At 32.8% G+C, this 13,479-nt stretch overlaps 1 protein-coding gene across 6 annotated transcripts in view; it reads left to right on the top strand.

Annotated features, from left to right (window-relative positions):
- Positions 1-13,479, top strand: part of SNX13 (sorting nexin 13) — a 152,372-nt gene that overhangs the window by 40,665 nt on the left and 98,228 nt on the right. For 5 of the 6 annotated variants that reach the window (XM_023732283.1, XM_023732284.1, XM_004377427.2 and 2 more), the window contains 4 exons: positions 5,361-5,473; positions 9,288-9,390; positions 10,888-10,977; positions 12,061-12,182. In XM_023732283.1, coding sequence (XP_023588051.1) covers positions 5,361-5,473; positions 9,288-9,390; positions 10,888-10,977; positions 12,061-12,182 — 428 coding nt within the window. Of the gene's footprint in view, positions 1-5,360; positions 5,474-9,287; positions 9,391-10,887; positions 10,978-12,060; positions 12,199-13,479 lie in introns of those variants that run through there. The other variant, XM_023732287.1, reaches the window with a different exon arrangement.

The raw sequence follows: 13,479 nt of genomic DNA, 5'->3' as shown, positions 1-13,479 counted from the left end.
GGACTCTGTTGTGTTCCCTGTTAGGGTATAGACTGATTTTCTAATAATAAAATTATATACTTTATGTTCAGATCAGGGGTTTATTACATCCTTTTATTACGAGTAGTTTTTAACTATTTCTTAGAAGCATATTAAGCTGATAAATATTTAGATACAAAGAAGCACTCATTTTTGATTTTAGCATTTTTTTCTTACTGTAACTTCAGGCAGTTGTCAGCTCGCAAGTTTAAAGGTTTGTTAAGGAGTCAGGATTTGCCTGGGATCAAATCTCACTCTTTTTCTTCTTAGCTGTATGACCTTGGGCAATTTTTGGAACCTCTTTGTACTTTAGTTTCTTTATTGTTAAACTAAACCAAACCAAAAACTCATTGCCATTAAGTCGATAACAATTCATATTGACCCTGTAGGACAGAGTAGAACTGCTCCATAGTGTTCCCAAGGAGTAGCTGGTGGATTCAAACTGCTGACCTTTTGGTTAGCAGCCAAACTCTGAACCACTGTGCCACCAGAGCTGCTAGGAATAATAATAGTGGTTAAGCTAACATTGACCACTAGGCCCTGAACTCATTTACTCTTCACGGACGTAGGTGAGGAAATAAAGGCATGTAGTGGTTACACAGCGAATAAATAGTAAAGGGGAATTTAAACACATGTGGTCTAATAGCAGAGTACATACTTTCTGAGCATTATGCTATACTGCCTTCTTGACTACATGACTTGTTCTGAGGAGTAAACGAAATATGGTATGTAGAATGCTAAGTATAGGGCTTGGTCAGTTTTTGGTTTTCAGAGTATTTTGGATTTTGGAATTGTGAATAAGGTATTATGGACCAGACCTAGAGATTAATTTAGGGAGAAGTAATTATTTTTTTTATATGAGGCATTGGTGGTTCATTTGTAGAATTCTTGCCTATGTGAGAGACCCCGGTTCAATTTCTGGTCAGTGCACCTCATGTGTAGCCACCACACATCTGTCCTGGAGGTCTGCATGTTGCAGTGATGCTGAACAGGTTTCAGTGGAGCTTCCAGAGTAAGACTGACTAGGAAGAAAGGTCTGGTGATCTACTTCAGAAAATCAGCCAGTGAAAACCGTGTGGATCACAATGGTCGGATCCACAACTGATCATGGAGATGGCTCAGGAGCAGGCAGCGTTTTGTTCTGTTGTGCTTGGGATCATCATGAGTCGGACTGCCTGGACGGCAGCTAACAACAGCTACTTTTTTTTCCGTAATACTGAGTTTCACTATCCAAAAAACAAAATACCTTTCTGTTTACCAAGATCATCTTTTATGTCCCTCAGTAGAGTTTTAAAATTTTTCGACTTTGATCTAACATGCTTCTTGTTAATTTATATTTTTAAATGATCTTTTATTCTGTTATTTTTTTCTCCTTCTTGTTTGTATATAGTAAGACTTTTTTTCTTCTTTGTTTTAATTTTGTAATAAGCCTTATTACTGCTTCACTTTTTTTAATAGTTTCCAATTGGTTTTCCTTAGTTTTTAGGTTACTAATCATCTTATCTGCAAATAATTATAATTTTGTCTCATTTTTTTCAAGTCTTTTTCATTCTCATTTAATTTTGTTGGTTAGTACTTCTAGAACAGTATTAAATAATGTTGAGAATAATGTCTTATTCTTTATTTTAATTGGAATTACTTTTATGTTTCATCTGATATTCTGGATTTTGACTTACAATAGATGTAGATTTTTATTTCATATAATGTTAAAAAACAAAAACCTGTGCTGTCAAGTCGTTTCCGACTCACAGCAATGCTATTGGACGGGTTAGAACTGCCTATTGGGTTTCCAAGGCTGTAATCTTTATGTAGTCAGACTGCCACATTTTTCTACCAAGGAGCAGCTGGTGGGTTCAAACAGCTGACCTTTGGGTTAACCGCTGAGAGCTTAACCACTGTCCCACCAGGGCACCTCATATAATGTTAGGAAAGTATTAATCTATTCTTATTAAAGATTTAGAGTACTCAGTTGTGATGTTTCTTGAGTAAATATTTAAAGAATAATAATGTATTTAGAGCCACCTTCTGAGCGGTTCTGGTAGCTTGATAAAAATTAAAGAATTACAGGCCGCATTCCAGAATTACTACATCAGAATCTGCATTTTAACAAGATCCTTAAAGTTTCTCGGAAGTACTGCTCTAGATGAACTTGAAAGTTTCTTTTAACTCAAAGTTTGTGAGTCAGTGATTTAAGGACCAACCCGCTTGGATATTTTTAGCATTGATTATCATAGGTAGAGAAAAAATGCTAATATATCAAGGATTATTTTAATGTAAATCACTGTAATGTAGGTTTATTAATCTCACCAAATAATAAGGTTATAAAATCAGCCATTTATAAATATGGAAACACTAAGAATAACAAAGATTTCTTATTTTTGGGTAATTTACTATTCTGATGTTTTAGTGAACAATTTAACGTGAAGTTAACTGTTACAAGAGTAACTACAAAGCATGTGAGCGTTTGACTTACTTCATTGGAAATGTTTAATTATATTGGTCTCTGGAATTTAACAGTTTCTCTCAAAATTAAGGAAAGGGCCCTCTTACAGAATTTTTTTTTTTTTTTTAAATATGGTGCCATCTTGTTCACTGTTAAAATTGCTAGCATCTGGCACATTGTTGTTGTGTGCCATCGAGTCGATTCTGACTGATAGCGACCCTGTAGGACAGAGTAGAACTGCCCCATAGGGTTTCCTAGGCCATAATCTTTATGGGAGCAGATCGCCAGGTCTTTTCTGCCACAGAGCTGCTGGTGGGTTCAAATCTCCGACCTTTCAGTTTGCAGCTGAGTGCTTAACCGTTGCGCCACCAGGGCTCCTGGCACATTGTAGGTATTCATAAATATTTATTGAATGAGTGAATATGAGTTTGTTTTTGGAGATTTTACTCCCATTTTCAAATGAATAGGAGACCTATATAGATCTGAAAACTTGAGTTATAGACAAATTGAGCACCTCCTTGTATTAACTAATTGCTGCATTAGCTGATCGTTCCTCTGTTAACTAATTGTGATTCTGTTTGAATATTTCTTTGTGAAAGGTTTCATTTAAACAGAAGAGTATATAAAACATTTATACAGTTTAAAGCAAACACATATGACTCTTGTTAAGAAACAGAACTCTACTAAAGTATTTGAAATGCTCCTTGTGTTTGTCCTTGAATTGTATGCTTCTTTATCCACAGAGATAGCCATTTTTCTTGCTTTTAGTTTTATTTTTAAATCCTCTGAATATATCCTTAGTACATTGTTTAGCTTTGAAAAGCAGACCAGCAAGCATAAATCTAACCATGTAAACAAAGGGTAATTTTCCTAATACTAGATCAAATCTCACTGGAGAAGGTAGGTTGAATGAAGTATCCGGGTTAAATATAGGCTTTTCCAGCTTACCTGAGAGTTTACAAGAACTCTTTCTGGGGAAGTCAGTGGGTAAGGTTTTGAGTGAGTTTTGGGAAACAGCATCTGTTTCCCATAGTTGGGCATCTGGCAGTTACTGTAGTGTGGATCAGGTACTGGATATTTAGACAGTATTGTCAGAGGGTGTGGGCTGCTCTGTACTTTGTTCTCAATCACTGTGTCCTACTTTCAGCTCTTAGAAGTAAGTCAAAGGAGACCACTTCTGTAGCTGTGAAATAGTTCCCTCTGCTGATTCAGGTAGGAGAGCATGAGGGCAGAGCAGAAACTTCTTCAGTAGGCATTCTGTCCTCTGGTTAAAAAGTTGGTAGTGGCCAGGATGGGGGGCGGGGGGGAATGAACAAGACTGTGTGAGGGTTACGTGGAAAAGCAAATATAAACTTCACCAAGGTACATAAATGAAGATATGAATGAATAGAAAAATATTTTTTTGGAGTAGGAAGACAATATTATAAATAAATTGTTCCTCAATAAATCTTGTGCAAGATTTCTGCTCACGTGTTCGCTAATCATTGAGAGCTTCTTAAACCAACTTATACAATTGCTTTATTTATTCCAGAGCGCTTATCCTCATATGATATAACTATATATTTACTTATTTGTCTTTCTTCCCCTTCCGGAATGTAAATTTATGAAGGTATGTATATGAGGGTATGTTTTGTTCCTTGTGGTATCCGCCGTACCTTGAACTGTGCTTCACACATAGGATGAAATCAATGACTGGTGAATGAGTGAATGAATAAATAAAACTCTCCTTCTCACAATTCGCAACACTTATTGTCTGTAGTTTTTTTGGTCATTAATTTTGTTCAATTTAGCATGTTATAATGCTTTCTGTTATTTTCTTTTGGTTCAGTGTCTAATTGTTTCATTCCTATAAGACATTCTTCTCTGTGTTCCTTGATGGCAGGAATGGGATAAATACTTCCTTTGTATACCTCTCAGTGCAAGGCGAATGGATCTAGTAACTTGTTGAATACATTTATCTATTCATGATGACTTAAATTGCTAAAATCCAATTTGCCCTCAACAGCAGGAATGCTTTTATTGGATAAAACAGTATAATTCTGTATGAGATAGGTATTTATTTATTTATTTTAAAAGATTGAGACTTTTTGGATCTGTTTGTTGATATCATGGTAAATTTTGGTAACTGGACATTGGAACATTTGTAGTTGTAATTTTGGGTTTCTGTACATAATTTGGAACCCTGGTGGTACAGTGGTTAAGAGCTTGGCTGTTAACCAAAGGTCAGCAATTCAAATCCACTAGCCGCTTCTTGGAAACCCTATGGAGCAGTTCTGTTCTGTCCTGTAGGATCCCTATGAGTTTGAATTGACTTGACGGCAGCGGGCTTGGTTTGGGTTTTGGTACATAATTTGAATAAAAGTATCACAATTTCAATGAAATATGGATTTCTTTCCTTGAAAATATTATTTTTCAAGTGTCTCATCATACTATAGTTATGTTGGAACTTAGTTTTAAAAGGAAATATTCTAAATAAATACTATTTTATAATCTTTTATATGTTTTTATATATATAATATGCAAATGTTTTTATACATACTTTGTTATAATTTCTCATGCCAGCATATTATTCAACAATTTGTGTAACTATTCCCTCTTGTTGTACCTTTACATTACCACTAGTTTTTTTTTAAAACATTGCTGATGTTCTATAAGTCTTTTTATACAGATAGGTTGTGTATGTCATTTCATAGAGATAAATCCCCAAGTGTGTACTTCACAGTTTCAAAGTATACATTTTAATAGTTATTGTAATACCATAAGTGTTCAAAAGGAGAAATTTAAAATATAATTAAAAGTTTTGTTGCTTCTTTTCTAGTCTGTATGGGGAATAATTTATTTATATATATATATATATATATATATATATATATACACTTATTTTTTTGCTTTATTTCAGGCCAGTCTTTCCATATGGGGATGGGGAAGCCTTGGCGTTGTCCTTTTCCTAGTAACCTTTGGACCCTTTGTAATATTTTATTTGGCATTTTATATCCTCTGCTTTGTGGGTGGGTAAGTATACTCAGTGATAATTTTACAATTCATATGTCATATTCTGTTGTTCAAAATTGTAACAAATGACCATGAGAAGAGGGAGTATGATTTATTTGTGAATGGTACTTTATACAAATTGTTCTACCAAAATTACAAAAGTAAAATTAAGATACCCATGGAAGTAAAAACAATGATGGTTATTATTTGTACCAGAAATATTGGTAATAATCTTGAAAAATAAAATTTTAATTTTCTGAAGATACAAGTTTTTTGTGATAATATAAAAAGTTTTTAAGATTTTTAAAGTAGATATGTTAAATTGAGATGACACATCAAGTTTTACATAGAAGAAGATATTGTTTCATTGATTAGACTTCAGACAGTAATGTTAATTATATCTCTGAATGAATACTATGATTTTAGTCTTGGAAATTCATGTAAACACCAGATTTTGTGGTTTTCTCTTCATGTTTATTTGGTTTACAACGATACGCTTTTGCTTGCATTGATAAACCTTTTCACAGAGGAGGTTTAGTTTAACTTCCTTTGCAGAGCATTTTCTATCAGACATGAATTATATGTAAGAAAATGTACAGGCAAGGGCAAAAAAAACCCATTGCTGTCAAGTTGATTCTGACTCATAGCGACCGTATAAAACAGAGTAGAACTGCCCCGTGGATTTGAACTGCCGACCTTTTGGTTAGCAGCCGTAGCTCTTAACCACTGCGCCACCAGAGTTTCTGGTATAGGCAAGAGAGGTGCTTATATTTAAAGTCTAACCAAGATAGCTTAGCTGAAATGAGTATTTTGTTATGAGAATGTATTTATATCTGTGATTCATTTGTCTAATTATTTATGGGATGAACACTTAATGAAATTTTTAAAAATATTTTGAGACCCCCAAATATTTGCAGGAGTTGTTTGAGGCTATAGGTTTAGAGGACTTAGCTGAATTGAACAGAGTATTTAAACTGGCCTAAAAGACTAGGTAAGACACTAGAAGGGCAGCTTCTGAATATATCTGCCACCTATCACCTCTCTCAGGGCACAGGTATATGTGTAGCCATTTTATGGGGAGCACACCCACTAATTGCTGGACGATTGAGAGTTACTTAAATTGAGCAGTGACCTCAAAGACTCTTCATAAAACTATATGTTAGACTTAGTATTTTTATTACAGTTACTCACATATGATATTGCATACTAAAACAGTTAAGAAATAAACCATAGGAGTCAGATGCATGGAGTTCACAATATCTTTAGTGATGATAAAGATGATTGAAAACCTTGTCATAGATCTGCAGCCTAATGGCTGTCTAATTGTAATCCTCAGTCACAAATTTTAAGGCCAGACAGAGCCGCGTGGCTGCACAGCTGCATTGCGGCACCTCTCCCGCACAGAGTCAAGGCTGTTTTTACTAATTGAAAAGGAGATTATGTGTCCCAAAGAGATGCTTCTCTGAAAGGGAGACCTTTCTTCTAATTTCACTAATTAAACAAGCCCTTGGCAAGAGTGAAGGAAGGATTTCAGAATATTTCCCGATACTTGAAAAGGAGGAAATTCCAGCTTTATGGACAAAGGTAGGAGCCCTAGGATCCCTTGGTGAAGGATCAGTTCTCTTTTACTAAATTATTGCCTGTAAAATTTGAGAAAGGAAGAAAAGAAGGTTGATCAGTCCATTATTCATTTCAAAGTCACAGGAACCTTTGTGCTCCCTTTTTGCATCTGCTAAGTTATCAAGGAACAATTGCAAAAAATCTTTTAGAGACTTGTAAAGTTCTGTAAAAAATTTTAGGTATGATGTGATATTGGAGGATGTGGAAAAGGGCACTAAAAACCTCTTTAGGTAATCTTAAGAATCACATGGTGGGATTTGAAATCCCAGGATCATGATATGTCATAAATTGATCTGATGTTCTGTTCCATACTGTGTTGATCTCAGTGAAACCCACTGCCCCAGTAAGGGGACTTCTACTTTTATAGCATGCCCTCCATAATTTTCTCATGGAAATTAGTTAGTTAAGCATTCCTAGGTTATTCAGTTATGGTCGAGGGGTGCCATAATTTCCTGAGTCAAATCTTTCTTATTTTGGCTATAATTCCTTTAATATTATTTAGTATAGCTTAGTGCCTTGTGAATTTAAAGAACAGAAATAGATTTTAAGTATCAGTTTTAAGTAAAATAAGTTTAACTCATAATTTTTTAAAAAGAACCATTTTTAGTTTTAGTGTGTAAGTTTTTAAAAATGCATTTTTGTCCTTTTGCTTACTTAAAATGCAAGCTTGAGAGGAATTAATACATTTTCCTGTGGAAACCAACCTTTTTTCCCCTAATAAAACTGTCAAGTTCTGCAGTTTACCCATTTACTTTGCTGGTAATATGTATGTATTGTCTATAGCCAAAGTTAATCTCTTCTTTTATAATATAAAGAAAAACTCTTGGAAATAAAACCACTCAGATTTTTGTTTTTTTGTTTTGCTTTGGTTTTTCTGGTTATTATTTTGGGATGTTATCAGTGCCATATTATGAGTTATTTCATGGCGTTCTGTTATGTTATATCATGTAACTGTTTGTAGCACCTGTTTTTACTTAGACTTCATGGTGAACTATTAATTAGGTTCTTTGTAATATTAGTCTGTTCCTTAGAGTACTGTCAGTAAAGGTTAATGTTTTATCAGTCAATTTCATGATGATGTCCTTACAAATACAGTGTTAATGTAAGTATTTTCTGTATATATAAATGTCAAGTCAAGCTAAAATATAGGCCAGTTTGATTCTTAGTAATAATATCAAATATAACATAGATAGGTGAAGTTGAAGCCACCTTTAAAAAAAAAAAACAGAATCCATAAGAACTGATTTGACTTTATCTGTGTTCCCCACTGCTACTTCATTTTTGTGGTACCTATATTGAAGAAACTCCATGGGGCAGTTCTACTCTGTCCTGTCCTATAGGTCGCTATGAGTCTGATTGATTCGATGGCAACAGGTTTTGTTTTTTTGGGGGGCGGGGAGGTTTATATTGAAGAGCAGTGAAATAGCAAACAGCCAGAAAAAAGCAGAGGACATTGAGAATCTTCTTTTCAGTAGTTAAGACTGCCCATATTTAATTTTTCCCTATTTTTCTTCTTGTCACTAGCCTTTGAATTTGTAAGATTACTATAAGATTAAAATTTAATTTTCTTCTTACATGCATTTCCAGTGCTTTTGGTTTATTGGTAAATTTTAAATAAAGAAAATATTGATAACATTTAGTCAGTACTTTTCAGTAAAGTAGTTCTAAACCAGCATTTATCTTACCTTGATCCTATAATTATTTTAAAAAAATAACCTTTTTTGGGTATATTTACATTTCTTATTTCAGGCTTATTTTGAAGAAATAATAAATTTGATCATTTTTTTCTATATGGCTTTTGTTTATTCTGTATTAATAGTGGCCAGTTATATTTATTAATACTTATGTCTCACCTTAAATAGTTAACAATTATAGAAGTCTATCATTTAGCTATAATTTAGATCCCATTTGTCTTTATCCTTGGTTATTATATAGCCTACTTATTTAATGAAGGCTGATTTTCCTGAAGTTTGAAAATGTTGCGTGAGAGTCTTCATGATATATATTTGATCAAAACTTTGGAAGACATTATATAAATTCACAAAATGTTTACAGTTGTTTTAAACTTTTGAACAGAATCAGTTCCTTGCCATATATCATATGCTGACTTTTTTAGTAAATGATAAAAACATCTATTAAATCTGAAAAATATACTTGGTGATAGATGTGTTAAATTATAGTAAAATTTTCTTTTAAATCTATACTTATTTTTCAGAGGTTTTGTGGTTATTCTTCTGTTTGGAAAAACAAATTCAGAGAAGTACCTAGAGCAGTGTGAGCACTCATTTCTTCCTCCAGCATCAACTGGGGTTCCTAAGGTAAAGAGCGTGAGAGAATGTGAAACCTCACGGTCTAGTTAATGTGATCATTTATATATGGCTTGGCAGATTTTCCTATAATTCACTGATACTCACCATAAATTTATGGTAGATTTTCTGATCACTTTTAGAAAATGCATTAAAAAAGTTGACCTGAAAATTCTCTGTGTTAGGTACAAAAAATGAGAATGTAAATTTGGGGAAAAGATAGAAATTGATTAGTTCAATTTGGGATCTTTTGTTGCTGGCTTAACATAGAATTTCCAAACATCATGTATTTTATTTGTAGGAATGTCGATCAATAACTATTTTGAATAAAATACATTGCATAGGAACCAAAGAAAAAAATAATTGGTACTTTTTCTTTAACTACTTTGAAAAATATAGCTTGCAATTAAGTTATGCAATGTCTGTCTATAAATAATTCAGGCCTAATTTTTATCATCATGAGTGGTGCTATTATTTTTTTTCAACATCATTACTGAAATAAAAGAATTTCATCCTTTCTACTGACTTTTTCATATTGATAAGTAAGCTATTTTTTCCTAATACAAGTTTTTTATAATCTCTGAAACTTTTTTCTCTTTATTTAGAACTCCCATTAATATATAGTTTTTACTTTGTTCACAAATCTTTCTGAGGGAACAAGCTGTTTCTTTTTTTTTGAACCATTTCTTTACCACCCATAGTTCTCATTTATTTGAATGGTACATAAAAGGATGGAAAACATTTTAAGAATTATGATCCTAAACAGTAATAAATCATAGTTAAGACTATTTAAGTGTTTGTAATCCATTTTTTAGTAGATGGTACAAAAAAATAGTGATTTAGATTTGTTATTTCTTAAATATGGTTTATAAGAATATGAAAAAAATTAGTGGTTGTAATGTTATAACTTGAAGTGTATATTATTTATATATATCCATATGTGCTTTGATTGTATTTTGCATTGAGGAGTCTCCCACTACCTTTCACCTACTTTCAGGCCTCTGATTTTTCTGAAGACTAAGGAGAAATAGAGAAATTTTCTTTAGTTGCCAGAAATCATCCCTAAATAAAATCAATTAAAAAAAATATACTCACTTGGCAGCTAATAGTACTCTTTTGGGCTCAGGGGCATGTGGGGAGGAGAGAAGGGGGAGTGTTCAGTAAAGACAATTATTAATTTGACTCACCTAAAACACCAACTTAAGGTTGTAAAGTTTCATTGAGATATAGCAATAATAAATCTGTACATTTTCAGTTTTCCCACTTTTAAATAATGTTTGCTGATTTTATTCAGTTTTCAAGGGTAAGAGTAGATTTTTTTCCGCCCTGGGTGTCTAGTTTTGCTAACTTGAGAAATAGTGTTTGGTTATACTAGAGTCTCAAGAAATAGGACTTAATATTGACTTGAGAATAATAACAGGGTCGTTACAATGAGTATTTGATTAGAAGTAAAGCAGAGAGATTTTAAATCAAGAAACTTCACAGTAAAATGTTATGGTTTCCTTTAAGTGCTTAGAAGAAATGAAACGGGAAGCCAGGACTATTAAGATCGATAGAAGATTGACAGGAGCCAATATAATTGATGAACCTCTCCAGCAAGTGAGTTTCAGTATGTGGTATTTGAATTCCATATCTCGTGTGGAAAATACTAAGAATGCTTTTTTTTGGCTATTTCTGTAGTATGTTGGAATTTCATTATAATGATGTCTTTGGATTCTGTGTTTGAGGATGATGCCTTATTTGTAAACTCATTTATAATGAGATGATTTACATAATATAAAAACCTTTTGATTGAATTTACATTTAGAAAAACATAGTTTTTTACTTACTGACACTTAATAATTCTAGTAAATTTGTAGTTAAAGCTTTAGTCTTTAGCTGATGAACAGGCTTAGTGGTTTGGTAAATCAGACTTGTTTTTTTATTACTAGTTTTATTACTTTTTAAAATGGAAGTACCTGATTTCATCCAAAAATATTTAAAAACTAACGTTAAGAAAATTATTCCCCCTCCCCAAATATTTTTCATTGATGTTTATTTAATTATATGATTCACTATAAATAATATTTACTTTAAGTTCTAACATTTATTTTATAGATGATTCCATATTTACAGATGATTCTATATTTAGTTTATCTCATTCGCAAAAACATTATCATTGAGTTGTATTATTTGCTATTTATTGACTACTGAATACTGTTGGCAGTATCAGAGGTATCAGTAGAATTTAGTGAGCTCTGCAGACATTTTTACAATTAGACTGTAATGGATCTGATGATACAATCTTGGAAAAAATGTTTCCATTTGAGAATTATGGTCCATTAGCATTATTTTGCATCTCATTCCATCATATTGAGTAAAACTCTGTACTATATGGTAGCATTGAAAATTTTTTTCTGCATGCTCTGTATTTACCTGAATTTGGGTGGGGCTTGGCCACACCTGAATTTTTTTAAAAAAATTTGAGCAGTAGATGAGTTGGGATACCAAATTAATTAAAAAATTTTGAAATGGCTTTTAGCGTATTGTTGCTTTTGTGATCAAGGCAGTTATTTACCACTACGATTTAGTACGTAGAGAATAGATGTAAATTGGCAGATAATCCTCTTAGTTTTTTGTTTGCCACTGTTAAACTTTTAAATCCTAAAAAGTTGTATTTTTTCCCCAATATTTTTGTTTTAGGTTATCCAGTTTTCCTTGAGGGATTATGTCCAGTACTGGTATTATACATTAAGTGATGATGAATCTTTTCTTCTTGAAATTAGGCAAACTCTTCAAAATGCACTCATTCAGTTTGCTACTAGGTAAGGTTACTGCACTGTATTTATGCAGAAAAATTTAGATATATGGTTTGTACCAATAGGGAAAATAACTTTTAAATGGGAGGGGGGACTTGTTTACTAAAAGGTAAGTAGAATAGTAGATTATTATTGTGGGATAATCCCCAGATTATAGAACCAGAGCCCTTAAAACTTTTAAATTACCCCAGGTTTGAGATTTTTACAGAATGTTTATCTTGAGTAAGTCCTGCTTTCTCAGTCTGCATGCCAGTTTCTCCCTCTGGGTCAAATTAGGTGACTTTTCGAAGTATCTTTCCCCCGCTTATTGATAATACTTTTTTTGCCTTTTGCTCAGATACTCTGTTTTATTAGTGTGCAGTGTGAATTAGTTTTTGTATGACTGTTCTGCACTGTAGTTTTGGTATACTAACTGCTCTCTCATCTTTGTCAGATAACTAATGAAAGTTCAATGGAGACTATTCAGTTTGTTTATTTTTTTTGTTTCAGAAGATGAGTATATTTTAATGAGTTTCAATAATTTTTTCTCTGAGATATAATAAAATTTTCATCTTACAAAATCTACTATATATACTACTTTCTGTATGATAAAATATTTTGGCCTGTATCTTTGTACTTAAATTCCTTGATTTTATAATTTTTTTTTTGGCCGTCTTATGCTGAAATCGACTTGATGGCAATGGGTTTGATTTTTTTGTTTGTTTTTTATGTCATTTTAACTTAGGTTGACTTTCATTTTTAGTTTTGAAAGACTTCTGTTTTATTAATTAGCAACATTATATGAAAGAGTAAAGTTGTTTTCCAGTAATTACTTTTTTGTAGGAAAGATTTTAAGTTTGGTAAGTTTGTAAACTTTTCTTTTTTTTTGGAGTTGAAAGAATATGCTGCCCAACACACACAAAGATTTTCCTACTACTTTATAGCATTAAGGCAGTAGGCTGCCTGACAAGGCCATGAGTACACTATCAAATCTGAAAGTGTTGGTCTCCAGCCAGCTCCTCCCCCTCTCCACTTAGATTCTTGAAAACCAAGTCTTACATTTCTTAAGAATCTTGGAGAATAGAAATTTGCCCTAGGGCTGTTACCATGTTTTTTGTTCTGTGAACTAGATATTTCAAGCCTCATGCTACCCTGTCAGTACTCTTTCTCTGTAACTTGGTTGATTCTGAATCTTTAGATTAGAGGGGTATTACATAGTTCCTCAACCTCAGGTCATTGGGGAGCCCTGCAGTGAGGCTTATGGTTTGAACAGTAACCTTAGTTTTAGAGATAAATTTGAGCTCCTCTTTCTTTTTTTTTTTTT

The sequence above is a fragment of the Trichechus manatus genome, unplaced genomic scaffold (genome assembly GCF_000243295.1).
Source record: "Trichechus manatus latirostris isolate Lorelei unplaced genomic scaffold, TriManLat1.0 scaffold00050, whole genome shotgun sequence".
Lineage (NCBI taxonomy): Eukaryota > Metazoa > Chordata > Mammalia > Sirenia > Trichechidae > Trichechus > Trichechus manatus.
Note: the sequence above shows the minus strand (reverse complement) of the source record. Positions and strands in the feature narration are given on the sequence as shown.